Source organism: Odontesthes bonariensis, chromosome 18 (genome assembly GCF_027942865.1).
Source record: "Odontesthes bonariensis isolate fOdoBon6 chromosome 18, fOdoBon6.hap1, whole genome shotgun sequence".
Lineage (NCBI taxonomy): Eukaryota > Metazoa > Chordata > Actinopteri > Atheriniformes > Atherinopsidae > Odontesthes > Odontesthes bonariensis.
Genome location: NC_134523.1, coordinates 21,405,205 through 21,432,722, shown reverse-complemented (window position 1 = coordinate 21,432,722; position 27,518 = coordinate 21,405,205). Strand labels below are relative to the sequence as shown.

General features: G+C 38.6%; 1 protein-coding gene across 4 annotated transcripts in view; it reads left to right on the top strand.

Annotated features, from left to right (window-relative positions):
• col14a1b (collagen, type XIV, alpha 1b) overlaps positions 1-27,518 on the top strand; it is a 138,511-nt gene that overhangs the window by 29,194 nt on the left and 81,799 nt on the right. For all 4 annotated transcript variants that reach the window (XM_075449034.1, XM_075449033.1, XM_075449035.1 and 1 more), the window contains exons 6-11: positions 20,669-20,827; positions 20,937-21,056; positions 23,855-24,019; positions 24,639-24,800; positions 25,054-25,223; positions 26,973-27,099. In XM_075449034.1, coding sequence (XP_075305149.1) covers positions 20,669-20,827; positions 20,937-21,056; positions 23,855-24,019; positions 24,639-24,800; positions 25,054-25,223; positions 26,973-27,099 — 903 coding nt within the window. The remainder of the gene's footprint in view (positions 1-20,668; positions 20,828-20,936; positions 21,057-23,854; positions 24,020-24,638; positions 24,801-25,053; positions 25,224-26,972; positions 27,100-27,518) is intronic.

Sequence of the window (27,518 nt, the reverse complement as noted above, 5' to 3'; positions counted from 1 at the left end):
ACTGAAATGTGGGCAGTGTATTTAGCAGCTTTTGGAGGTGCCTACACCTTCCAGTTTTCACACTCATCAGTCAAACTATTTGTGTGTTCAATTCTCTTGCCGTCTGTCCTCCATTATGTGATGGATGTTGAGTCTAAGGTGACATGAGAGCACAATAACTCATCCGATTTGTCTCTTCGGTTTTAAAGCACCCATGTGGAATCTGCAGGTGTCCCTGCAGGTCAGCACATAGACCTGTCTGCCCAACTATCTGGGCTACTCTGTTTTTTTTGTCTGTATTTTTTTTAGTTCAGAGTAACCTACAGCAACAGTTAAGTCTGAACACATCTATCCACTCTAAGCTTTTCACTGGTACTGTATATTTATTAACCTTTCAGGTTGCTTTCTAAGACTTTCATCGGAAAAACATCCTCACATTCAGGAACTAAAAGCTCTACAGTTGTCTGGCCAAATTAAACAACCTGGGGCTCTATGCATAAGCACTGAAGTAGAACAAATCCTCTTATCACCATAAAACCTGTACATCTTTAGTTTTTTGTGTTATCAAAACTGTTTCTTTTTTCTAAATTTCATCTGTGGGAGATTGACTGTCTGAAATCTCTGGTTGATTCATCCACTTTCTTCTTAATTGTCACCCTCCTTTGTATAGAGTCAAATTTGGTGTTATTCAGTGGAGAAGGACCTGCAGATATAAATGTTTACTCCATGTTTAAAAATAAAAGAATTTATGAAGCAAAGCGAATAATTGCTATTAGAAAAGTAATTTTATGTAAGATATTTTTTTCCACATAGATCTTTCCTTTAATTATACTTTATACATACTCCTCCAGAGTTCATGGATTTTCATCAACTATTTCATGAGACCATCCTAATCAGAAGAGTCTTGGTATTTGCTGTGTTTTTGCTAGAAAAAGGCGCTTTTGTTTCTTTGCAACCTTTTTCTCCCTGTAAACGGACATCTTACAATTGTGTTAGTCTTGTGTTGGTGATACTTTGTAGCTTTTAAATTGATTTAACTTACTGAAATAGATTCTCTCTTTTCTAACAGCCAGAGGGACCTTTTGCACACTCTCCTGCGCACACAGGAGCCATTTAGCTGTCACCTGTCTACCAGTACAGTACCTGTTTCTGTCAGAACCTCCATCTTCAGGGTGTCTTTTTGCTGTGAAACATGTGTAATGGGTTTTTCTGATGACACATACACACATCTCTAAGTCACCTGTGAGTTTTATGGTGAGGCTTGACTGGAGGTAGTGTTACATCAGAGACTGTGTGGCCATAGAAATACTCCTTTCATCTTACTGTGGTACTCAGGTACTCACAAAAATCCCACAGCCAAATCATTAAGGGTTTAGAATTGTTTTGACACCGAGGACTTTTCTTTTCAAGGAGAATGTTTGTTATAGAAATATAACTGAATTAAACTGAATTGAGAATCTTGCGATGCATTAGCATTTGATCACTAGTCTAAAAAACGTTTCACACTTTAGATTCTTCACAAGCATGAAAAGATTGAGTCTTTTTTCTAGGTCAAAACTTTACAGGAGCCCAACAGGTGCCTAATTACTCTTGCCTCTCTTAAAAACTTCCAGACGCTGTAGTTTTATGTCAATGACACTTCACCCTAAAGTTACATATTACAAGTTCACAAATGTTACGCAGTCAGACAATAACTTTTTCCAGAGAGTTAACACTTGACACACAACTTGATAATTAGTTGCCATGGCAGCCAGTGTTGTCTGAAGACCCACATTTTGCTGATAGTTCTAGATGTTTGACAAATACAAAACTCTGTAACAGCTTTTGTGCTTAAATTAAGTGTGGTATATCTTTCTTAACACATTTAACTTTTTTTGTTGACATTTAAATACTCAATTGTATCTGCTCGTAGATTTTGGAAGGCATGTGTGTGCTTGTGGCATTACAGAAGCATCAAAATATACTGAGCTTAGAAGTCAAATGGAATCCAAACTATTCAATGGTTCAGTTACCCAGGTGAATAAGTGCACAGCATTACATCGTCTTGTTGTTTTAGTTGGCTCACCTGTGCGTAGAGTAGAGACTGTGGGGGGGTGTCTGTTTTTACATTCCTGAACTTACTGTATGCGAAGCACATGTGCTTATGAGAATAGAGATTTCAGGTGAGCTGAAGGTGAAATTAGGCATGTTTTTTTTAATCCCCACGCACCAGCTACAAATCACATATTTGTCACAGTTCTACGGACTATTATATCTTTCGAAAGCTTACTTTTCAACACGGTGTGTTGTGTTTGTAACCACAGGTTGCTAAACTTGAAAAATTATAGCATTTTTAAGTGGCCATATTTGAATTAACTTTGAGTTTTGTTTGTATAGATTTAATACGGGTATGTTCAGTTGTGTAAATGGACTGCAGTTATAAAGCGCTTTTCTAGTTTAGCTGAACACTCAAAGTACTTCTACACCACAAGCCAAATTCACCTTCATGTTACAGGCTGTGTAGTGTTTTTTTTTTCTTTATCACATACGTTCACACACACATTGGACGCATCGGTAGGCAATGTGGGGTTCAGTGTCTTGCCCAAGGACGCTTCAACATGTGGTCCACGGAGCTGGGAGTTGAACCACCGACCTTGGCAAACAACTGCTCCTCCTCCCGAGCTACAATTCAATTTATTTTTAACCTTATTTATAACATTTTGCACTGAGGTTTGAATCTGATAGCCTGCTTTGAATCAATATTTGAAGTATTTTTCTCTGGCTGGCATCCAGATTTACACCTAATACCAATAAAAGCATCCACAAAGTCTAATGAGTACAATCAGGGCCGCTGACAGGTTTGGCTGGGCCCGGGACAAAATTCTCTGAATCCCCCCCCCCGTAGCAATCCACCCACACCCACCTCTACTTTCCCAGTCTCTCATTTATTGCGAATAAACCAAAAGGATTATTTACCACTTTGCCTGGATATGGATATGGACTGAGTGGAGATATGGCTTTCAAAATCCTACCACAATAAAACTCACGCTATTTTATTCATTTAGAGCTCATAAACTGCACATTTCATCAAGCATTTTTCACTTGACCAAGGGAATCATGTTAAAGGTACTTTTATTTATCGCCAGACCCGCGTGTATGTCCGCTGAACTTTCTGAGAATGTTCGGGGAACAAGGCGGAGCCCATTCATCTGGCGAGTGTCAAGTTAAATCAGTCTAAACGAAAGTTACAGGCTACCCCAAAACGTCACGTTTATAACCCATTCGTTACATTCAACTCTATCTAAATGGCAATTTCACACGTTGCCATGTCTATACTGGCTTATTTTAAACAAAATAAGGTTAAACCAGAGCCGCATTACACTGGCTGTCATTCAGCTGACCGGGGATGATTCTCAAATCAATTCAGCCTGATTGGCGTGCGTGCCTGAAACATTTGGACATATTTGCGGACTAATGCGCATATTCCTTTTTTTTTTTGCCCCCCACCCCATTCCTGGGCCCGAGACAAAATACCCGTTTGTCCCCCCCTATCGGTGGGCCTGAGTACAATAGTAGTGTATGACTCATTTCCTGTTACCCAACAAGACTTAATACTTGTATCGGTAATTTATTACTGCGCAGAATTTCATGTACCAACCCTTTTCCACTTATGATATTTATTGGCAATGCATGTCCAATATTATCCTGATTCAGATTAACCTTTAAAGTTCACACCAGAAGAGAAAGAAGAAGCCCAGAGGAAAGTAATCATTAACCCATTCAGACCACAGCACAGTAATTCCAAAGAGACACTGGGAAGATCCTGCCCTCTGTCTGTTTTTTTTAAAGTCATGCATTTACAGTGTGAAGCATTTACATTGAAGCAGTTGGGACATTTCTCATAATGTATCAGAAAAACATGACAAATTCCTAAATGATGCACCTGTTATTACTTTTTACCTCAACAAATTCTCTGCAGTAAGAATGCATCAACAGTGAGAGGATGGATGCGGAGGGGAAGTCAGGCTTGTGTAAACTCGTCAGCATGAACAGAGACATGCTGACAAGTTTTGGTGATGTGGTGATGAGCAGCTGCACGAGGACTGGTGGGAGATGGGTTGGTGCTGCTGCATATGTGAATACTTGGACGTGGGGATGATTTTGTTGATCTTTTTATTTTCTTATGTGCAAAATCTGTTGCTAGACATATGATGGAATGACTCGTATTTGTATTGGGGCTTATCTAGTAAATTGTTTTGATGTTGAGTAAAATGTATTTATATATTAATATTCCAGTTATATTCATTTTGCACCAACCCTCTGAGACAAACTCTTGTTCTTTGGCATCTCTGGAAGTTGATAGATGGTACAATCAGCTAAAGGTAAAGTGCAGTCTGATTGATGTATTCCTCCAGAATCATAATGCGGTTCCCTCTTCCATGAGGTTTGAAATACAATACATTTTCATCCCCAAGCTTGACCATGGTGATGCTCCTAACAACTCAATGCCACATCTGATCACTGAACTGATGACAAAAGGTGTTATTCTTTGTCACAGTGGGCTTTTGGAGTTAAAACTAGAAGCACTTGTTCCCCTGTCATGGGGTTGTCCTTGGTTGTGTCTCATGGAAACCAGGCTGTCATATATGATGATATGATGTATGATGTATAATAAATGCAGAGACATGGAGGAGGCTGGAATTGACTGGAAACATGGCTGAGCTGCTCAAATGCCATCAATGTATGCCGTTCTTCAGTAGGCCACACATGAGGAAGATGGACCCAGTGGAATTTACCACCAGCAACTGGAAGTCATGTCTGCTACACCACAAATAAAGATGAATGAGCACCCAATAAATCATCTGTGCGTGGTGCTTGGAAGGCTTGAGAGGAGACGAGTTGTTGATTTAGTGAAACTGGAAAGGGAAAGAGGCAGAGAGGGTGTGGGCTGACAATAATGCTGGCAAGGCATATAGGTTCCAGTGCAACTGAAGCTCCATCACCTTCTATTTGACACTCTGACAACCTCATTTAGATCTGAGAGAGAAATGGAGGGTTCTAAATGGGAGGAACAGGGAGGAAGACCAGGGGATGGCTCTGGTATGATATCAGCTGCATGATGCTCAGTGTGTGGTTTGACATCTGGTAGATTGAAAACACTTGGAAGAGGACATAATTTTTAGTGCCTTCACATTTGCAGAACACGTCTCGATGACCTTTCTGGGAACACTTCTGGAGCTTCTGTATCTTTATCTCTAATAACCAGTCAGTCTATGACAGCTCGTCATTCAGTCAATCATTTACAAGCTCAGAGACGCTAACATGAGGGAATGTGTTTCATAGGAAGTTGTCAGTAAATTGAATGAAAAACTGAGCTTACACGATACACTGAAAAAAGTAAACTGAAGTGGCTTTTCCAGCAATGCAGAACTGGTTCTTCCAATGCTCAATTTGAACTGTTCCAGATGTTTGCATAAAAAAACACATTTTTGAATACAGAAAGCTCAACCTGACGCGTGCATTTAATTGAAAAAGAGTAGAAAATACATGTAGTTACTGTGTCTTCATTATCCAAAATGATCTGAAGTATATGTATATTGGCAGCAAGCTTGCAGGTTAATTACACAAGGTCCATGTTTCTATTATTCTTTGTAGTAAATTTCTACTTTTTCTTTGTTAGTTTCAGGTTTTGATTGTTTCTTTTTGGATTTCTTTTTGTGTTTCTGGTGGTTTCCTGAACACCTTTAGCACTGACTGTCAGTTTGTTCTTCAGCACATTTCTTTATTTTTGGAAAGCTTTTGTCTCTGTCCCACCTCTTTAAATCCATTGAATCCTTCTCCCGACGATCACAGTATCCTACGCTTTGATCTCACATTATCTCTGGCATGTAAACTTAATTTAATTCTTCCTCATTCCTTTTGTCACCTTTTCACTTCCTTTTTTCTTCTTTGGTTTCACTGTAGCTTCTTTTATTGTGTTCCTCTATGAGGCCATTTTATTTTTTTCTCCTCAGTAATTTTACTTTATTTAATGTTTGGTAGACAGATGAATCAGGTTTGACCTTCTATTCTTCAAATAACAGGATATTTTCTCCAACATAAATCAATATTTCTTTGCTTGCCAACATTCTTTTGCTTCCCTCTCGTTATCATTGTCCCTTTCAAATGTCCTGTTGACTTTCTAGAGTTTTTACTGACTGCATTTTGTACACAGGGAGAGTATAAGTGTTCGTATGTGTGTAAGGTTAACAGTCGACAAACTCAGGTTTTAGGCTCATGGAAGTAGAAGCATTTGTTTTTGTTCTATTTAGGTTTTTTTCTGAGCTTTTAAGTGGTTTTAATGGAATTCATTTATTTTGATCATATATTCAGAATAAATCAATTAATTATATTATTTGTGTTTCCACTTAAAAATGATATACACTGAGCAATATTCCATATGCTCTATATCTTGTTTAATAAAATAACATAGACATTATTTAGTGGAATGCTTTTTTTCCAGACATGTCAGTTACACAGTGTTACATTTTTAGTTTGTCATTTGAACTAAAAACAGACAGAAAAGGTCTTCATTTCAGAATTCTTTGTAGAAAGAATATTTTTCTCCTGACATATTCTCCACCTGTCTCTTATTCCGCCGTGCACATACATCACATATATTTCATGAAGTTGTCCCCGTAGTTAATTTTATTCTTCCTGCTGCTGAGTTTGCGTGTATGTGTGTGTATTTATACCCTTTGGGATCATTTGGGGTTTAAGTTTTTCTCTCATTAAAGAATTTCGAAATCTTCTTTTCTTTCTTCTTCTACCTCCTTCAGACACACATCCACACATGCATACAGCATATATGCTCTGAGGGCCTTTTTACAGCTCTGGTTAGAAAAGAAAACGCTGCGAATTTAGTCCCCTGAGCTTCTGACATTCCCTAAAGATTTTGCTAACGAGAAGTTGCGACATCACATTGGTGACGGATTGATGTTGCTTGAAATGAAATACACAACACATTTAGCTTGGATTAATATCACTGTATGACCCAATGTGATCACCCTTTAACAGCATTGAACTTGTTCATAATTAGCACATCCAGCTGTGCTGAAAAGAACTCCCTGAAAAGACAAAACCCTGCCATCTTTGTGAATTTGTATTTTACCAATATGTTTCTTCTGACTGAAAATAAGAAAAGCAAGCAGAATTAGTTCTGCATGTCTCAACTGGGAGTACGCACCACTCTTAAAAAAAAAAAAAAAAAAAAAAAAAATTCTCTTGAGGTTGGAAAGCTTCCTTGGGATAATGTTAAGTATCTCTGGAAGTTTAAAAAAAAACAGGGCTTCACAAGATAAAGTGCAGCCTGTCTGATGTTTTCCTCTAGAATCTTAATGCTCTTCTTTTGTCGATGCTGATGAAGAAGGTCACCTCTTCCATGAGCTTAGAAAAAAGCCCAAAGACACTTTCATTGCCATGCTTAACCACGTGATGCTCCAGACAACTTCATTCTTGACACAACTGATCAATGAATTGATGACAAAAGGTTTTCTTTTTTTTTTTTTAAGGTGATCGTCTCGGAGTGCTAGATGAGCATTTGTTTACCTGTTATGGGATCTTCCTTGGTTTCTGGGCTTGTGCAGTGTCTGCTAGAGTGTCTGCCGTTACATGTTGTTCACAGAAATGCTCACATTCATCTTGAAGGCCTCGGTGGAGATCTTTGGAAAAGAGCAGTGCTTTTGATTCTGTTGGAATGTATTAAGCAGTCTAAAAAAATCTGGTCTTTACTGGCTTTGGAGTTTCCAACAAGGTAATCTGAAATCTGAAACATCTGTCCAAAGTAATCGAACGGATAGACCAGTGTCAGTCTTTTGTTGTGGCTCAGATGGCCCAGAGCTGAATGTTAAGCCTTTCCATTACCTCCTTAAAATTCCAAATGAATTTGATGCCAGAGCACTTAAAAGATATTTTTTTTTTGCTTTCATGGTTTATTTGTTGTAGTATAATTACCTGTTATTTTCAGATTCCTTGAGTGGTAAAGACAATTTTCCCAGCTGATGACATCGACAGCTAGTGACATTTTCATCCATATATGTGTCACAATCACTGCTCATCTGGTTGGCAGTAATCCTACTGAGCAGACCCTGTTTTTTTTTACTGCCTAATCTGAGCAATCACACCGTTTTGATGTCAACATGACATGGCTTGTGGATAATTGTTTCATTACAACAGAGAACTGTGTCAGCGTGACTCCTGACACACTGAAAACACTCCAGCTTCCCAACAGTGTATAATGTATATAATTTACAGGCTGGAGTACGGTACTGTTGAGTAAAAAAAAACTGAATTCTGTGTAAGTTTTGCACCTCTCTCATAACAGCTGATAAAAGTCAGTTATTTAAGATGGTACTGAGTTAGATGTGATGGATGGAAAATTGTATCTTTGAAGAAAATTGCATCAAATTGGTGTGAAGTTACCCCAAACATTGTAGTAGATGTAATAGATGCAATCAATTTTCTTGCCTTTCGTTTATTTACATTAGAAATATTTACTTCCATGTTAGTGTCAACTATCAGAAACCTAAAAGCAAATTTTTTCAATTAGGCCACAGTCCCCAGTCTGAGTCTCTTTGAGACATGAAGTCCAGCACACAACATGAATCAGATTGACAATGAATATGGCATCAAACAGCTCTTATACGGGATGCAAACCAGATTTTCTTAATCTACAACCATTTGCAGGATGAGGCTTAAATGAGCTGCAGTTCACGAGCTGTCCTTGGTCACGATTTGACTTTACTTGTGTCCTTGTCACTGTGGTCATCCAAATATTACTTGCATACTGCAGTTTAACAGCTGTTCATATGCCTCCCATGGCAGAATATTCTGAACCGCATCAAACAAACAACAGAGGGTCAATTTACTTAAATCTATATATTTCTGTGACATACAGTATGTATCTGGGCTTTTTTGAGTTAAATGTGGTCTTTTTAGAGGTAAACGTGTATGTTAGTGGATTTCATTTTTATTTGTATTGTATATTTAGGGGGAGACGTTCTCTGCTCTCTGCTTGCTTGTTCACCAGTGAACCACCTGCCTGACATTTATTTTCAGATTTTCAAACCATAGAGCAAAGCAGCAAAAGAAACTTCAACAGTTCAAGTTTGAGCTTTGTCTCTTACTGACGCATCAAAAGAGGTAACTTATGCTTGTAATTTTACTTATCTGCTGCAGATTTCCACTGAGGAAAAAAAAGGTAAAAAACACTTGACTCTTCAAATCTTTCATAGATCTCTTTCAAATTGTCAAATTATTATAGAATCAAAATGTTGGGATATCTAAGCTCTGTTTGAGCATTAGTCTTAAGTCAGCTGACTTAATTGAAACTTTCTTTATTCAGTGTGGTTTTGTTTGTGTTGTTTAAACATTTTATATTTTAATATTTTCCTGAGGACACATGGACTGGAAACACTCAAGCTTATAACTAATACTGAAAAGACATGAATGCTGATATCAGAAATCTGATATTGCTTGACTCTTGCTTTGCTTGCAGACTCGTTTTTCTGCATACTTTGCTGAGTTTTTAGCTGTTGAATTGTTATATTATGCCATTGAAAATATAACAAACTGTATTATAACGTCTATGACTTTATTTGTCACTGTAAGGTCACCTTAGGTTGTTTATTGATTGTATTCATTTTTAAATGGTAGAGTAAAATTCTAACATATCCTGTAATCTTTGTTTAAGGTTTTGTGGCAGTGGTTGAGCATTCAGGCTGTGTGCCTAACCCTCAGGGGTAAGAAAGCCTAAATAAACATTTCTTCCTGCTAGTTTGACCTCATAAATGGTCAGAAGTTTTATTGTATGTATAAGGTATATTATTGTTTATAGGTAAATAGCTTTAAGTGGGCTAATTTTTCCTGAGGTGAGCAGTGACAAATGATTGAAATACTATAGTGAATAATCTTAAGCATTTATCATCTTTACTGTCACAAAAAGATTCTGTGACAGTAATGATGATAGTTGCATCATTTCTCTCTACATGGATGACCGAGTGGAATTTACATGAGCTGGAAATTCAATTTCTTTCAGAAGCTTTCGTGCCATAGTGAAGTGATGGAATAATAGGGACCTGACCTTTGACATTGTGGCATGTAAATTAGCATGAGAGTTCATAAATATATTGCAGAACACCTTCAGGTGGTATAGTTCACCTTTGACATGGCAGGTATTAGCTTTGCAGTTGCAACTCTTCCCTCGTAGCCTGAAGGTTTTAGCTTTGAACATTATATTTCTCTTTTAGCACAGCACAGCTATATGTTTAGACTTTTTCTGAAATCCAGGATTTCAGCAGGAAGGCGATTAAAAAGTTACAACTCCAACAGAAAGCAGGTTGAAAGCACAAGCACTGAGAGTGGAAACATGAAGTCTCAGTAACTTGTTTTATTCATTGACCGATGGAAGTAATTGAACTCTTAACCCTGACATTTTTAATGGCCTCTGGAGCGGCAGTATCCTGGCTTAGCCTGGATGTACCTGTTGGCCCTGCTTGCAGCCATGAATATGTATGAGAATACCAGTAAACAGAAAGGACTCATTATAATGTTGTTTACACTTAACCAACTTGGGTCGTGTCCTCTGCTTGATACTCCTGACATTCACTGTCTCAGGATGTGCGTCAGACCTAGGCCACACTGACTCTTTAACCTGCACAGAAAACATCCTGAGGGAACTTTTGCTAATTGCTTTGCTGTGAAAGAATCTGAAACTTTTCATTCACGTTTTAGTGCATCTTTTCTCCTCTTCTTTTATTGTTGGTGTCTGTCCACATTTTCTCCTCCCCGCTAAATGTGTTCTTTCCCAGTCAGAAATGTGTACCAATTTAGAGACGCTGTTTTCTGGTTTTTAATAACCAAAGGGGCAAACTTCTCCTCTGTCGGTCAAGCAGATAGTTGATTGCATCTTTGCTCATGCAAGCTCATGGGAGAAAATCAAAGAGACCAGATGCACAGCAGCATCACATTTCAAAACTTCACATACTGACAGGTGGTTCCTTTTTTAGAAATGAAGCTTTCTGTGTCATGGTGAACCAGTCTAAGTAGAGCTGACAGAAACAAAGGCATCCCCAAGCCAATTCAAAGACATCATGTCGCCAGCATGTTCTGCCCAAGGTGGATCGTGTTGGACTTGTCCGAAACAGGCCTCCTGGATTATTACCTCAACTAACACACCTGACTCCTCTAAAGGAAGAGAAACAGTGACTATTAAGTCTCTCTCAAAGGATTAAGCTCCTTGCTCTGCTATGAAGGATGATCCCTGATACTCTTTGGAAAAAAGATAATTTCTTTTCTTCATTTATTTATTATTTCAATCACTATCCACAGCTCACATCACTGGTGTGATATTCCTTAGGAATATGGATCAAGCAGTAAATGTTCACCTTTACCTTTTGCTACAGCTTGCCTATATTTATTTATTTATTTATTTATACTAGGTCACTTTACTTTTTGGTCACTTTACTTTTTAGTACTTACTTTTTTTTTTCTTAATTTTTAGTATTTGCTTTTTCTCTTTTAAAAAAATGTTTATCTTTTTTAATTTCTTGTTTCATGTCTATTGCTACTGCTGTGACAAGTGAATTTCCCCGTTGTGGGATAAATAAAGTACAATCTAATCTAATCTAGCTTACTCTTCACAGAGACAAACAGGTCGGTCAATCTCTTGCTCCATTCTTTACCCACTAGTGAACAAACATTTGAGGCAAAAACGTATGCCCTACCCTAGAGAAAGGTAGTCCATCCTCTCAGAGCCAAGAACCATAGCCTCAGACCTAAGGTGCTTTTATACTGCAGGAACCTCTTTTGTAATTCTCACAGTTATGGAGGAAGAACCCTCACTTATTTTGTCACTATTGCAGCAATAATCATTTGTATATCTGGGTTTTTTTTTTTTTTAGCTTGCACCTGTGTGACAATTACGTTCCCATTCCCAATGGTCATACATCATGGGTTCCTGACAAAGTGTCAGTACACTATGCGTTGTGAATAAGAATGGGTTGATTGAAGAGGATACATATGACATGAGAGGAACACATGAGGAACCTTGTGATTTAACTTTGTGATGTGATCCAGATGGTGCAAGTGGACATATTTTGGTTAAGGGCATGAGATGGGAACAGAATCCACCATATAAATGAAATGATGAGTAAAAAAAAATAAAATAATTTTAACAATTGATAAGACATGGCTCTTATAAATAATTTGCCTTGGGAAAAAATGAAGCTAAACATTGAAGAGGAGAACAGCAAGGCAGCTCAGAGATAGTTAAGCCTATATGTGACAAAGCAATGACGTGTCAACCACGCTTCATGTTGGTTGGTAGGTCTCCTTAAGCTTTAAAAACAGTTTATCATGGCTGCCTCGCATATCCTGCATTCAATTGGTGCATCGGTTGTGCACGTCCTGCAGGTACGTGCAGGTCACCGGTAGGGGGTGTGTAAGCTTATTTCTAATGTTTCAATGTTTTGTATCGGCAATTTCTTGAACCATACTTGGTTTAGGGGTCTCACATACCATTAATGAATTCTGCAGCTGCTTTTTCTGTCGTGATCTTAAGGTCAACAAAATGCTAACCTCTTCTATTTGCCAGATATTTACCGTTTATCAGAGTACTTCTGCTTACATCCTGTAAATCTGGTAGCAGCTTTCAGACTGAGTGATCAGGTGTACCCCCTTGTGGAATCTTCCAGTAACATACTTACTACTCAGGCAAGTATGTGAGCAGTTACACTGAGAATGGAGAAGGTTGCTTATGTGAACGCGAGGTGAAGCAGCAAGTATATTATTAGCCTTAGTGTTGTTATCTGTAGTGGGGGCACGGGCAAAAAAAAAAAAAAAACAACCTTTGAAGGTTTGTGTGTAGATTCCTTAGTCACTGATTCATTAATATGACAACAACATACCAAGTCCCCAGAAATATTTGGTACTAAAGCGCCTATTGAGACACAATGCTCATCCCAACTGATTCAGTTTCTAACATAAATTAAAGCCAAGGAACGTGAAATTGCAAACGTAATGAAACCAAATAAGCCTAATGATGGTAATCACACTCCATAAAGCATACAATTTATAGTACATAAATGCCAGGGGGAGCACTGGGAGTCTAAGTAGGAAGAAAGATATCACAACTATTTGCAACAGGCATACTTGTCTAGTTATACCCTGTAATATGCAACTGTTTGCACTTTTTCCTCTTCTGTTGTTTTTGTTTTTGCCATCTGTCCAGGTGCTATTTTCTCTTTTTTTCCCAGAAGTGCTATTAAAAGTAAGCTACCTCTTTCAATTGGTACTCTAAAGCACTGCTTTGTCCTTTAGTTTAACTTCCTGTATTGACTGAGAAACCTCCTTCCTTTCTGTCATTAAATCCTTCCTCTTCAAAAGATCTCACAGTTAGGAACTGGAACAATCACTTCACTTACTTAAAAGTCTTTAATAGTGACATACAGGGATGCTAAATATTTGCTAGCCTCAAACAACTGAATAAAAGGACTCGCTGTTTTCCTCTATTTACTATTATTGATTGTTAATACTCTTAGAAGTTTGCACTGCTAGTTGTTTTGAGTTGTCACACTGACCTGGTGACCTCTGACCTGGACACGGGGACTTTCTATAATCCAAAGGTGGAGGTGTTTAATCAGATAGAAAATGTGGGGAGAAAAAACGGGCCTAATGCACAAAGGATTAAAATGATTTGAGTCTGCTTTGATTTTTCTGGCTGATATTGTCAATTTTCTGCACTCTTATCTCTTTATATGTAAATGTTTGATTAAACAATCAAGATGTCTTTATCAGCCATTTGCAAACGAGACACAATTTTATTGCTTTTACATCATTTTTGCTTGTGTTGATTCTCGACTGAAAAGTTTAGGTAATATACGTGATCACCACACATTAAAAAGCTGACAGTACACACATACATTGCTTTAAAATGTTTTTCTGACATGAAGCCAAACCAACAACGAGCTTGCATTACTAGATTGCTCATCATACAACCGAGAAATAATCAACACCCAGCTCAAGACTCATTCTTTCTGGTGCAGTGGATTAATCGTGTTCCTCATGTGTCACTTCTTTCACCTTCCCATTGAAGTCACATTTGATAACAGTACACAGAGTCTTCTGTTAAACATAGGACAAGGCTTAAATTCCAGCATTGTCGAGACTTGTAAGAAGTGATACCCCACTTAGGTCCTGTCAATAATGAATGAAATGATAGCTGAAAAATGGTCTTGCCAACACGCACAACACTAAAGCTACTCCACCTTAAGAAATGTTAAAACATGCTGTAGCCTGAAAGAAAGCCTGTACTTTCTTACATCTTTAGGATAAGAAAAAGTGTGCCAATTGCTGCAGAAAACATATTATACTGTATGTACAGATCATGGCAGCAGTCGAGTTATTCATACTGAAACTAAAAGCTATCAGGTCATGGTCTAACCGTTTTTGTTAATTCCTCTATGGAGATACAGGAAACACAACCATTAGGACTTTTAGTAATGGCTACACCTAATGGCTACATTTCTGTGTGTTTTCTTTTATTTTTTTTGTACTCATTTTTTTATTGATTTTCACAAGCAAATATCAATACAATAGACAAGAGTACGGCTGTTGAACTTACCCTCCCTCCCCCCACCCCTCTACATGGGAATCAAATAACATCTACAACAGTTCACAAACAGTTACACAGACTATTTTGTTAGGTTATCTTCAGTAACAAGTCTTTAACTCTGGTAATTCCATTGGACCAAGTTTGCATCGTCCTTGGTTTGGCACCATTTGTCCTTGCAGAACAAAGTTCAAGATAAAGAATGTCCAAAAACATATGCAACCAGTGTTCCAGCGATAAATTGTGGGGAGGTAGCCAAACCTGTACAATCATTTTTTGGCCACGGTCAGACCAGCAAGCCAGAGTTTTCTAGACCTTTCTTTCATACAGATTTGAGAGTCATCATCCAGAAGGTGTAGAGCAGGGTCCATGGGCAGTTTAAAGTCACATATATCTGACAGAGTCGTACAACAATTTTCCAAAAATTATAAATCTTAAGGCAGTCCCACATAATATGCATGAAAGTCCCTACTGTATTTTGGGAGCAAAACATACAGAATGGGTGTGGTGCCTGTCCCATTAAGTGTCTAATTCTGGGTGTAAGATATGCTCTGTGAGCTATCGTCATATGAATGAATTGGTGATTAGGGTTATGTGAGGCACCACAAATGTTCCCCCAGCTCGTCTCCCAACTTTTCTCTCTATCCCCAGTTATGGAACGTCCCCATTCCACTGTGCTAGGCCTCGGAGACAGAAAGGAAGCAAGCTTAGAGTAAAGGAAGGAGACACACGTATCCACTTAACTATAGGATTGTCTGTCAACCCTGGGCCCCAAGTCACATTATGCGTTTTAAGAGCTGACCTAAGTCTAAAGTAAAAGAATAATGAATGCCTGGGAATATCATTACGTGAAACCAATTCATTGAAACTGAGTAGAGAGTTTTTGCCATTTAAATCTTCTAGTAACCATATACTTTTTCCTGTCCACACATTCTGAAAGAAAGGTTTATTACCTGACAAGAGGTCTTTGTTACGCCAAAAAGGTGTTGATTTATGCCATTTTGATGTGACCCCTACTAATTTCTGAACTTTCCTAAAGATCTGAAGCATGTATGTAAGAATAGGGCCATACCTCAATGTGCTTAATGTTTAATGGAGAGACCAGAGAACAGGAAGTCTTTAAGTCTGATCGGGGCAATTAATTCCTCCTCCATTTGTCTCCATGAAAAATTTGAATTTGGATCTAACCAGTATTTTAAAGAACGTATACAAAATAACCAGTGATAGTATTTAAAACGAGGAAGTGCCCAGCCTCCTTCCAACTTGTTGCGTTGGAGAGTGGTTCGTTTAATGCGGGGGCGTCTGCCATTCCATATGTATTTAGTAAGTAAAGTATCAACCTTAGACCAATAACCAATTGGCAGGGACAATGGTAGCATGGATGAGATGAAATTGATACGAGGCAATATATTCATTTTGACTACTGCAATACGGGACGGTACAGAAGCGGGCAGAGCAGCCCATCTTTTAATATCCTCCTCCACCTTCTGTTTTACAGTGGTGTAATTCAGATTGGTCATGATTGGGACAGAAGTTCGAATCAGAACACCTAAATATTTGACCTCCTTAGCTATAGTTATAGAAGAAGACAAGGTTAAGTGACTCCTATCCTCATTTAACAGCATCAAGGCAGATTTCGTGAGATTTATTTTAAAACCAGATAGAGCACCAAAATTATTAAGTGCCTCAATAGCATTGGGAAGCGAGTTCTGAACATCAGACATATACAGTAACGTGTCGTCAGCATACATTGACACTTTATGAACAGACGATCCAATTTGGATAGGAGAGATCTGGGTACAGTTACGAATATATTGTGCAAGGGGTTCTATAGAAAGATTAAAAATTAAAGGAGACAGAGGGCAACCCTGTCTTGTGCCACGGTTTATTGTAAAAATGTCTGAAATAGCACCTCCTATACAAACCCTAGCAGAGGGATTAGCATAGAGCACCTGAATCATTCCTATGAACCTTGAGCCGAATTTTAATTCTTTAAGAACACGCCATAGATAATGCCATTCGAGGCTTTTTCGACATCAAGAAAGAGAAGGCCACATGTAGAGGGAATTTTATGAGCTTCATCCAAAATGTGTATCAGACGTCTAATGTTATCTGCAGCCAAGCGGCCCTTCACGAAGCCAGACTGATCGGGATGCACAAGATCTGACAGGACAACTTCTAGTCTACTGGCCAACACTCGCGAATAGATCTTAAGATCTGTATTAATAAGTGATATCGGCCTGTAGTTTTCACAGTTTGATGGATCTTTATCTGGCTTGGGAATAACTGAGATAAGCGCGGTGTTAATATCCCTATGGAAGTGCTCCGATTCAGTGGCATAATTTATAGCATTGAGCCAGACTGGACCCAGAATATCCCACATGGCTAAATAGAGTTCAACCGGTAGTCCATCTAGACCTGGGGCATGGCCTCTCTTCATACTCGTTAGTGCAAGGTGCAATTCTTCCAGTGAGATGGGCAGATCTAGTTGTTCTGCCTCTTCTGCTGACAGAGATGGAAGATTCAGATTCTTAAAGAAATCTGTGCAGTCATCTTCTGAAGGATGACACTCACTGGAATATAGCCAGGCAAAAAAGGATCTGAAGGCTGCATTTATTTCAGAAGTGGTTGTTACTGTATCTCCCTGAGCACTCCTGATTGAGGTTATTGACCGGCTTCTTTCTTGCTGTTTTAGAGTTAGAGCTAGTAAGTGACTTGGCCGACTTCCCTGTGAGTAATATTTATGTTTCGTAATATACATTAGGTACTCTACCCTATGCCTCAATAAATTGTTCAATTCAGCTTGATGTATTTTTAATTCGGATTCCAGATCTGGATTGTAATTTTGTTTAAGTTGGTTTTCAAGGTCTTTACATTTTTCCTCCAGATTTGAGATTTGTTGATGTCTGTTTCTCTTTAGATAGGAAGAAAATCTAATAGCATTGTTCCTAAGGCAACCTTTAATGGAGGCCCAAAGGAACATTTGATTATCTACACTGCCTTTATTTATGTCTATAAAGTGGGTCAGTTCAGGTTTTAATTGGTTAAGGAAATCTTCATTCTGCAACAATGAGGTATTAAATCTCCATCTAGCTGCCTTGTGCGGTTTAACTATATCAAAATGAAAAGTTGTTACAATAGGGTTATGGTCTGAGATGTGCCTGGGAAGAAGGTCCATGGAGGAGGATGCTGAAATTAGTTCGCTGGAAATAAGTAGGAAGTCTATTCTAGAGAAGGATTTATGGTATGGTGAGTAATATGTGTAATCTTTGGTGGATGGATTTTGAAGTCGCCAAAGATCTACCAGATTCAGATCTTTTGCTAGATTACACAGGGCTTTAGAAGAAGATATTTGTGAGTGGGTGGCTGAAGTAGTGGACCTGTCAACAATGTTGTCAAAGACTGCATTCATATCAGTTCCAATAACTAAGTGATATTCATCTAAGGCTAAAAGATCATTAGTAATGTTTTGGAATTCTGTGTGTTTTCTGAGTGCGAAAGGTCGGCACTTAAATCAGTTTAATGTCAGGCTTTTTGCTCAAGAACACATTTGTAGCAAAGAAAAATGCGATCAAACCATCAGCTCATCTAATGTAAGTAAATATTGTTGCATGTGTTTTTTTTATTGTTAATAAATGTAACTATTTGCTTTGATCTTAAAGTGCAACCAGACACAAGCTTAGGGAACATGTTCGTGCTCGAACATCAACACAAAACTATTATCAAACTGTAAAGTGTCTAAAAGTACTGGGACATAGTCTTTTCCCAATTTTTGAATTTGTGAATGCACAAATCCCTGTGATGGTTCAACTTTCATCCCACTTCAAAATAGAAATCAAAGTGTCTCACTTTGAGAACAGTGATTTAACGTGTCTGATTGATGCTATAACACAAACAGATAATCCTTTCATCGTGTGAGGGAGATGTAGATACCCCCTCCTCACTAAGCAGGTTAGCCTCAAGTTATATTTACACCCTGTTGCCATTTATTTGTTTTGGGGGGTTCTTGGTCTATGTGTTGATCCACTGAAGATGGATCCTATTTAGTTGGTTAATCCATTAAGTTAATTTTAAGTATATGTTTTAGTTTGCACTGGCGGCCTGTCCAGGGTGTACCCTGCCTCTCGCCCATTGACCGTTGGGATAGGTTCCAGTCCCCCTGCGACCCGACCGACGGATTCAGCGGTATAGAAAATGGATGGATGTTTTGCTTTGCTTCTAATCTCTCTCTCTATCTCTCTCTGAGGTGATTGGTAGATCAGCATAGTTGTGGAGGCGTGCCCATGAGTGTGGCTGATAAGGGCCTGGTGTGCTTAATTAGTTGACTGGCACTAACCAAGTGGCCTGAGGAGAGGGGGGGATTGAGGAAAGAAGTTTAAGTTAGTTTTTTTTTCCTTCATTAGTGTTGCTTATTTTGGTTAGGTAAAGGGGGCTAGGTGCGAAGTAAGTGAGTATATGTTGGGAAAGTGTTTACCGCTAGTATATTAAATGTTTTTAAGGGTCACATTTGTAGATGCAATCCTCGGGTTGACACTGAATGGTTGTGGCCATAGTTTTATATACTTGGGGAGGAATGTGGATTTGAGAAAGAGTAATGAGGGAATGAGGGAATGAGGGAATGAGGGAATGAGGGAATGAGGGATCTATGGATCTATGGATCTATGGATGTCATAAACTATTGAAAAAGAAGTGAATAAAAAAAAAAAATTAGAGCGCTGCCAATATTGGAGTCCTGGATTTTGTTTCTTTGGGTTGTACACCTCAGTGGTTGCCGCCATTCTGCATTCCCTATGGTTTCATCCCCTGGTTAAACCTAACACATTGGTAAACAAAACTATGATCAAACTTTACATTTCATGAGATAAACAGTAGCTTGTATACAGATAATGGAAGTTAAAAATCAAATCAATTTTAAATAACAAATTTGATAAGTCGATGTTATCTATGAATTGATCAGCCCTAAGCCCCCGCAACTTAGTTTTACTGTGGTTATTTAAACATGCAAATAAGGCCAAGTGAAACAATTAGACAAAACTAAGTCTAAAGAAAGTGAGAGTCCACATTTAAACACTGAACTTAAAAGAATGAGGTCATCTTATGTCACACTGGGTTGCTGTTGTCACATGACACAGTGGGAAATAAAGGTGTGTAAAGGCTAAAGTTTTAACTGAACATTTAGAGTTAAAAATAGGAGTTCTGGTGGCCAAACAGAAAAGAACACATGATGTAACAGAAAGTTGAAATTACACAAAGCATTGTAATGCTGACGGACACTGCTTTATCTGAACATTGTAATGTTGCAGATGTTTCTGAATGGGATACTCTCCAGTACAGCGCTTTTTCACTGAAGCTACTTGTACTCGCGGGGCCTCGTTCAAGTGCATTCTCGTAGTATTTACTGTTTGTATTTGTGGCACTGTTAAAAACCAGCACCCCGAAAGACTGTAGTGTTTTCCACAATGACCCAAACTCTCAGAGGTTTCCTATGCCGTGTATGAAAGATAATTGGCTGGTGGAAATATGGCTCCTAACATGGTTAGCCCTTGGCTGACTGTGTGCGTTGGACTACTTTTCGAAATGAACTGCTGTTGCCTCATTAGAGTCTGGTCGTTTTTATCACCCAGTAAACTGTTGAGACAAACAACAGAGTGAGCCGTTATGTTTCATCTGCTAAAACGCAGGGTTTCGCTCCTTGAGGGTTTAATTATACTGCGCTGAACTGCATTAGAATTAATGAAACACTTTGTAATACTTTGAGACAAAAGCTGAACATCCGATTGTCCTGCTTTTACCTCTGCAGATTTATCCTGTGTGTGCTGTAGGCTGCTTTATGCAAGTTTTATTTCCTTTTCAGTCTTGATTCATGGCCTTTTTGAATATTCATGACAAAATTTTTATCTTCTTGGACATCAAAGCTATGGCACAACTACCTGGGCAGGGAACACAATATTTTTTTTTGGTTTGGTTTTAGAATTTTTTAGAATATTGACCTATGTTTCTTAGAATGTTTTCTCTGTCAAAAATGTGCTTTCATTGTCTTTGGTTGTTTCTCTACATTAATAGCCGAAGAGGGATTTCTGTGCAAGACTCCAGCTGTAGCTGACATCGTGATTCTGGTGGACGGCTCATGGAGTATTGGCCGCATCAACTTCAGGCTGGTTCGGACCTTCCTGGAAAACCTGGTCAGGGCCTTCTCTGTGGAGTTTGACAAGACGAGGATTGGTGAGGACCTTTTCGAGTCTTTTCTTACTCCAAATGCCATTTACACAATGTTTTTAGACTCAAATTTGTTGAAAATTTACTAAGATCACACTGTCCGGTTTACATGCAGGCCTGGCCCAGTACAGTGGAGACCCCAGGATTGAATGGCATCTAAATGCTCACTCCAGCAAAGAGGCTGTGATAGATGCTGTAAAGAATCTGCCATACAAAGGAGGAAACACACTGACAGGTGAGCCTCCCTTTCGTTAATATAGTTTTCCATTTTTGAGAACTGACAATTCATCAGTTGAGTGCCTAATTTTCAGTCTGAAGGTCAGCATAACACAATAAAGGTTTATTGATATTAGTTTTAACTTGCTACAGAAAAAAAAAGCCACAATCCTCATTAAAACTGTGGAGTAAATTAGTTTTAAAGAAGGAGTGTTGCTTTTATTTCAGTTTTCATGGCATGCAAACATCAGCTTTCCATTAGTCATGCTACTTTTCTAGTTTTTACTGGCTCCCGTCACCATTGTCAAAGTTTCACTGAATGCAGAAGTGAAGCACTTTGAAACTAGTAATCACAATTTGGGGCCTTTGTGGTATTTTCACATAATGGAACATGTAGGCATGTTAAGATTTTAAAAGTTACTTGGCATATCAGAATAGTTTGGCCCATAAAGACAATTTTCCTTTTTTTATTTTTTAACCTTTATCCTGGGAATAAAAGGATTTCTGTCAGAACCACTCTCGTCAAAATGAGACGAGAAACAGAGATAAATTTCAGAAGCTTAATCTGAATGCATACAATTTGTGTTTGGCGGAATGGCTCTGTTCGGAGGAAGTTCCCGACTTTTCCAAGAGCTCCATGGAAGCCAAGACAGGGAACAGCAGCATCCTCAGGTGGAGTGCCTTCCATTTGCTGTAAAGGCAACAAACCCCCTAGAACAGAGCAAGCAACAATGAACAACAGTATGACATTGTTTGGCAATGAGAAGTCGGTGGAGCAGGGGAGGTGGTGGGTGCAAGCAGGAAGCAAAAAGAACAGTGACAACAAACCAGTTTAAATGAAGCGCCCCAAATGCCAGCATCCAATTGCGAGCAGCAGCTGATTACCCATAAGCACAGTTGGTTTGTGGACAGCCATAAGGGTTGGGTCAGCGTCAGCCAATAGCCAAAGGGCGCGTTGACTACGTGGTCTGCCAGAACTATCGCGATGCTACATTTATGCTGTGAACTAGCGTAGCTGCTACATATTCCGTAGTGAGACTATGTTGCCCAGTCAGAACCTTTTTCTTTAAGATTAAAACAAATCTTAAGGAAAGCCCAGACTTCGTATTTACACACCTGTAACAATTTATGTATCCTGTGTGGTGATGAAAATCTAACTATAGACACTGAGCACACAGCTGAAATTAGCATTATAGTAGAACCACTATGACATTTAAGAGGTTTCATTATTATAGAATAAAACACTTGCTTCCCTCACGGATCTCTTCTGAGTAGCTTTCAGCTTTACATCCCCCATCAGACTGAGAGTGCTCTGACTACTTTCTACCACTGAATACTTTCTAAGTACTACACACAGCCAGCTTTAGAAAAAAAAATCTCTGATGTCAATATTAGGTACAACTTAAGTCAGCTGCTCATTATGTTATGTTGAGACAAAAACCTTGTCGAACTAATAATGATGCCTCATATTCATTATTTTCATGTCTCTGACTGTGATGGTTGAGGAGCTGTCTTTGCTCTGATGTATTTTATTCTGTTCTTACTGCACCTCAGAAGGAAACTGTGTGTCCAATCAAAGTGTCAGCCAGGACTTAATTTGCCTTTACAAAAATTCTTGAGAAATTACTAAGTAGCTGTAAATTCCTGTCATTTTAGCACTAAATGTCCCTTTATCGAACAACTGATGAATATTGTATGTCAAAATGTGAAAAAGAAAGAAACTGTGCTTTTTTTTTATGGCCACTTCATTGATGCAGGATTTGAAAGTTAGTGTGTTTTAGATGAGATTGATTGCATTCTGCTTTAAAGCTCCCAAGCTCCCAAGCTCCAAACTGATGTCTTTGTCCAGCTCAAAAAACTTTAAGAATAATTGCATCACAAGTAAAACCTTGACACTAAAGAAGAGTTTTGGCATTGATAAAGAAGTCAAAGGCTTGAGTGATTGCTGCTAACACATTTTTTAAACCAGCCCTCAGGTTTTTGCTTCTTTTCTATTACAAGGGCTGCTTTTTAACCAAGACATTTTTGGAATGTGTCAGACTGAGTATACTCTGAATATTAACCATCTAATACATTTTTCTCTTCCCCCTGTATATCACATTCCTTTTTTTTGTTGCTCTACCCTTATGTTAGCTTCTCCTTTCTTCACCGCAGTCATTCAACCAAATTAATAAATCTCTATTTTCTTTTATGGTGGCTGGATCATAAAAGTTTACTTAAACCTAACTGAGTATTTAAGCATGTCACAGGTTCACCTCTGAATAAGTCTGTTAAAATTAATTTTGAATCATTATTTATTGACCTTTTTTCACTTTGTTTGTGATTTGTTTACTTTTCCACTCATCAGCTGACACAAGAATTGAAAACAGTTGTACAAAATTGTGACGAAAACTATATATTTATCACACCCAGCCTACAAATAGTATTGTAGCAGGGAGCCCTGCTGCTTTTGTGACATATGTGTCCTCCTTAAACCTGACCTGCTCCTTCTATCCTCCTCCTTCTTCTTCTTTTTTTCCCCTCTTTTTTCCTCCTTTTTAAAAAAAGCTGATTATTTTCACTTCCCAGCTGGCACTAGATGTGAACAGTTGTTTTTTTTTTTTTTTTTCCTAATGCTGTTTCCTCTTTAGATGTGGGGCAGCAATATTTAAAAGTTTGATGCTGCACCCCCAAGACACCAAGTCTTAACAACCCCTACGGCTCGATATAAAGACACACTTTTGAAGTCCCATTAACTTCATTCCAACATATGGTTTTAACTGTGTTGTAGTTGAATCATTAATATTGATCATGTATCACTGTATCCTATTTTTCCAGGTCTGGCTCTGACCTTCATCCTGGAGAACAGTTTCAAAGTAGAGTCTGGGTCCAGGCCTGGTGTTCCAAAGATTGGAATCCTGATCACCGATGGGAAGTCTCAGGATGATGTGATTCCCCCTGCGCAGAGCCTGAAGGATGCTGGGATAGAACTGTTTGCCATCGGTATGAATCGCCACTGCTAACAGTAATCATTGAATAGAAAGTCTCTCCAAAAGTTAGTGCAAAATGTTTCAGAAACAAATCTATTAAGCTAAAACAGTCTGTATTAAATATATGTAGATTACTATTCAAGTCATTGCAGACAGAAACACTAAGGGAAGCAGTCTCTCATCTGTTGTCTTTGTCATATTATTTACAAGTTGACAGCCTGGAACCTGGAGAGATTTCTTGATGCATTTTCCTTCATGAAAACTTAATCAGTTATTTAAATAGTAGCTTAATTAATAACATTGTAGAAGATAGTCGTTTTTTAACTGAGATACTAGATTATGAATTGTTATTTCAGCTTTGTTTTCCAGCAGCTCAAACTTCCCGGAGAAGGAAATAAGAGAGGCAAAGATTTATATTAAGCAAAATTGAGTTTTTCAATAATAAATTCTCTGAAGTAGCACACTTTAGAGTTTGCCGAATATTTTTGCCTTGTAGGTAAATGAAATACTGCCTATATTTGTCTGCTTGTTGCATCATCAGAGTCCTGTCACAGACATTTTTCATTTACTCTCTCACTGACAGTTTGATCACTGAGTTTTCTTCCCTTCGTGTCTGACTCTCCTCTCTTCAGGTGTGAAAAACGCTGATGAGAATGAGCTGAAGGCCATCGCCTCTCCCCCCGAGGAAACTCACGTCTACAATGTGGCAGACTTCAGTGTGATGAGCGACATTGTTGAAGGTCTCACCAAGACCGTCTGTGACCGCGTGGATCAGCTCGACAAACAGATCAAAGGTCTGAACTTAGATCTGGAAGCAATTAAAAAAACGCTGTGCCCATGTGATGTAATGCAGCAACCGAATTCCATTTGATGTAATGTCATGTCCTCAACCTTCTGACAAATATAGAGACAAATGTCACTCAAGGTGGCAGGTAAAGACTTTAGTTTTCTCTAAAGTCTAGTTTTCTCTGTCATTTGTTTTCATAGAAATTATGCAAATTCTGAATTCAGCTTGGAATAGTGCCAAGTCTCCTTTATCATCCACAGGTGAAGGAAAACCCGCCCCTCCACCCACCTCCGTGGCTCCACCTCGTGATCTTGTGACATCTGAGATTACGGCTCGCAGTTTCCGAGTGACATGGACCCACGCGCCGGGCCAGGTGGAGAAATACCGTGTGGTTTATTACCCCGCCAGCGGAGGACAACCAGAAGAAAAAGTACTTTTTATTTTGAATAGTAGAATTCTAAATGCATATTTCCTCATATATTCTTGCACTGACCGCCTTGATCCTCATGCTTCATCCCATTGCTTGTTAACAGCAGTTTTGACTCTTCTTCCTAATTATTCTGCCACAATGAGCAATATTGCTTCTATTTTGGGCCTCTAGTTCAGCCAATATCCAAGCTTTTTTAGTAGATTTCTAATGAGATGTAAATGAATCCAGCTGAATTATTATTAAGAGGCCCATCTGTGTCTCTGGCTTCCTATCAATGACCAATGGGTGTTTCGTTTTGTTACCTTAATTGGTGAAAGTTTGCTGCTGATTTCCCTGCACAGGCCAAACAAAATGCTGAGGTACTGAAATAGATGCTGCATTTTAATTAAGGCTGCTTAGCTAATCCTTTTAGAGTCACCTCCACAAGTTCATTTCTCAAAGTGATCTGCATGATTAATGGAAACCGTTGTGTTGAATTTGCCTTTTGGGAATCATAATCATACTGTGGTAAAATATATTCTTCTAATTTAATTTTACTGCGATTGCTTATGGTAGGAGAACAAGATATAAAATAGTGGGAACATTTAAAATGTTGCCACACAAAAATAAAATAGGCTGTAAACTTACTGTACAAATGTCTTAGGCCACCCCTCATTTATTTATATATTGCAGAGTGAACAGGAAATAGGTGCCAGGATATATCGAAACGTGCAAACAAAACAAAAAAGAGTTTGTACAATTATAAATAACTTGAGAGTCTGTATTTGGTTTGTCCACCTTTATTCTTCAATATAGCCTTCAGGAATAGCTCCTTTAAAGACACTCCCAAAGCTACTTTTTGGATATTGGCTGCCTTTTTTCCCACCAATCTCTTTCAATATGATCACACGCTGCTTCAATAATGTTGAGGTCCCTGCTTCCCTTCTGCAAAAATGGATTCTTGCAGCCACCCTTCCATGGATACTATGCTTGAATGATTCATTGAAATGAAAATGAGTGAAAGCAGCCAATTTCCAAAGAAAACCTTTGAAAGACCATCAGAAAGTTCAGAGAACTATTGCTAACTATTTGTCTTATACATGAGGATTCATGGGTACATGATTTGCATTGTGATAAAGTGTACGGTGGTGGTGAAAGGTGGTTTTTTTGCTAATAAATATTAGTTTTCATCTTAGCACATCTGATATATAGTTATCCTCAGTTTAGATTAATGCCTTCAGCAACATGTGGTGCATTTTCAGTCTTGTGACGCACAGTTACCTCATAAGTGTGGTAGATTGGGGGACTCGGGGATCAGACAGCAACCTTCTGGTTGAAGGACAACCACTTTACCTCCGAAGCTACACCTGCCCAAGGACTTAACAAAACACAGGCTTCTTAGAAATTTAAATGTTTGTTGACATACAAAGCACAAAATAGCATTAAATCAGAGCTAATTCATAATATATTGAAACTCAGTTAGTCTCACAATTTGATAGTTGGTCACCAAGTTAATGTACCCTCTTCAAAAGGGTAACCGTGGATTCTGTTCTCTGGGCCCAGACTTTGTATTTACACACCTGTAACAATTTATGTGTCCTGTTTGGTTATGAAAGCACACAGCTGAAATTAGCATTGAATGTGGCAAAATGATGTTTTTGATGGGTGTGCTGAAACATGGCCTGATTGTTATTCCAGCATTGTTTAGTTTGTGAGTGTAAGATAGCGCTGTAACACCGAAACTAACACCCAGTGGGATCTGTCTCTCAGATGGTTCAGGGGACGGAAAACAGCGTGGAGCTTAACTACCTAAACTCTCTGACGGAATACCAGGTGGCTGTTTTCGCCGTCTACCGCAGCTCTGCCAGCGAGGCCCTGAGAGGAAGTGCCACCACATGTAAGTTTCTGTAATGATAGTGTCACAAGGAGAGGTGAGTGGTATTTGAAAAAAAGAGTGAGGTCTAAGTTTGGTCTCGAAAATTGCAATTTAAAAAGTGAAATTTACTTTTCACCCATCCTAAGCTGGGAAATAGAAAACATAGTCCCTCCATAATATTTTACTCTGACAGCTTTGGCTGGTTGAGAACCATCAGCTTCGACTATTTTACTTTCTGTCACTCATAGGTGCATTTGCCAAAAAAATGGTCTGGGAATTTCTTCATGTTCTGGACATTCGAGACAGTGTGCTTTTCAGGGATCTTTGTCTTGGCGATTCATTTATTCAAGTAAAGAACATGAAATTAGCTATTAAAAGGCTTTTAGAAAGAGTTCAATGAAAAAATAGCAAGTAATAACAGGTAATAACATAATATCATA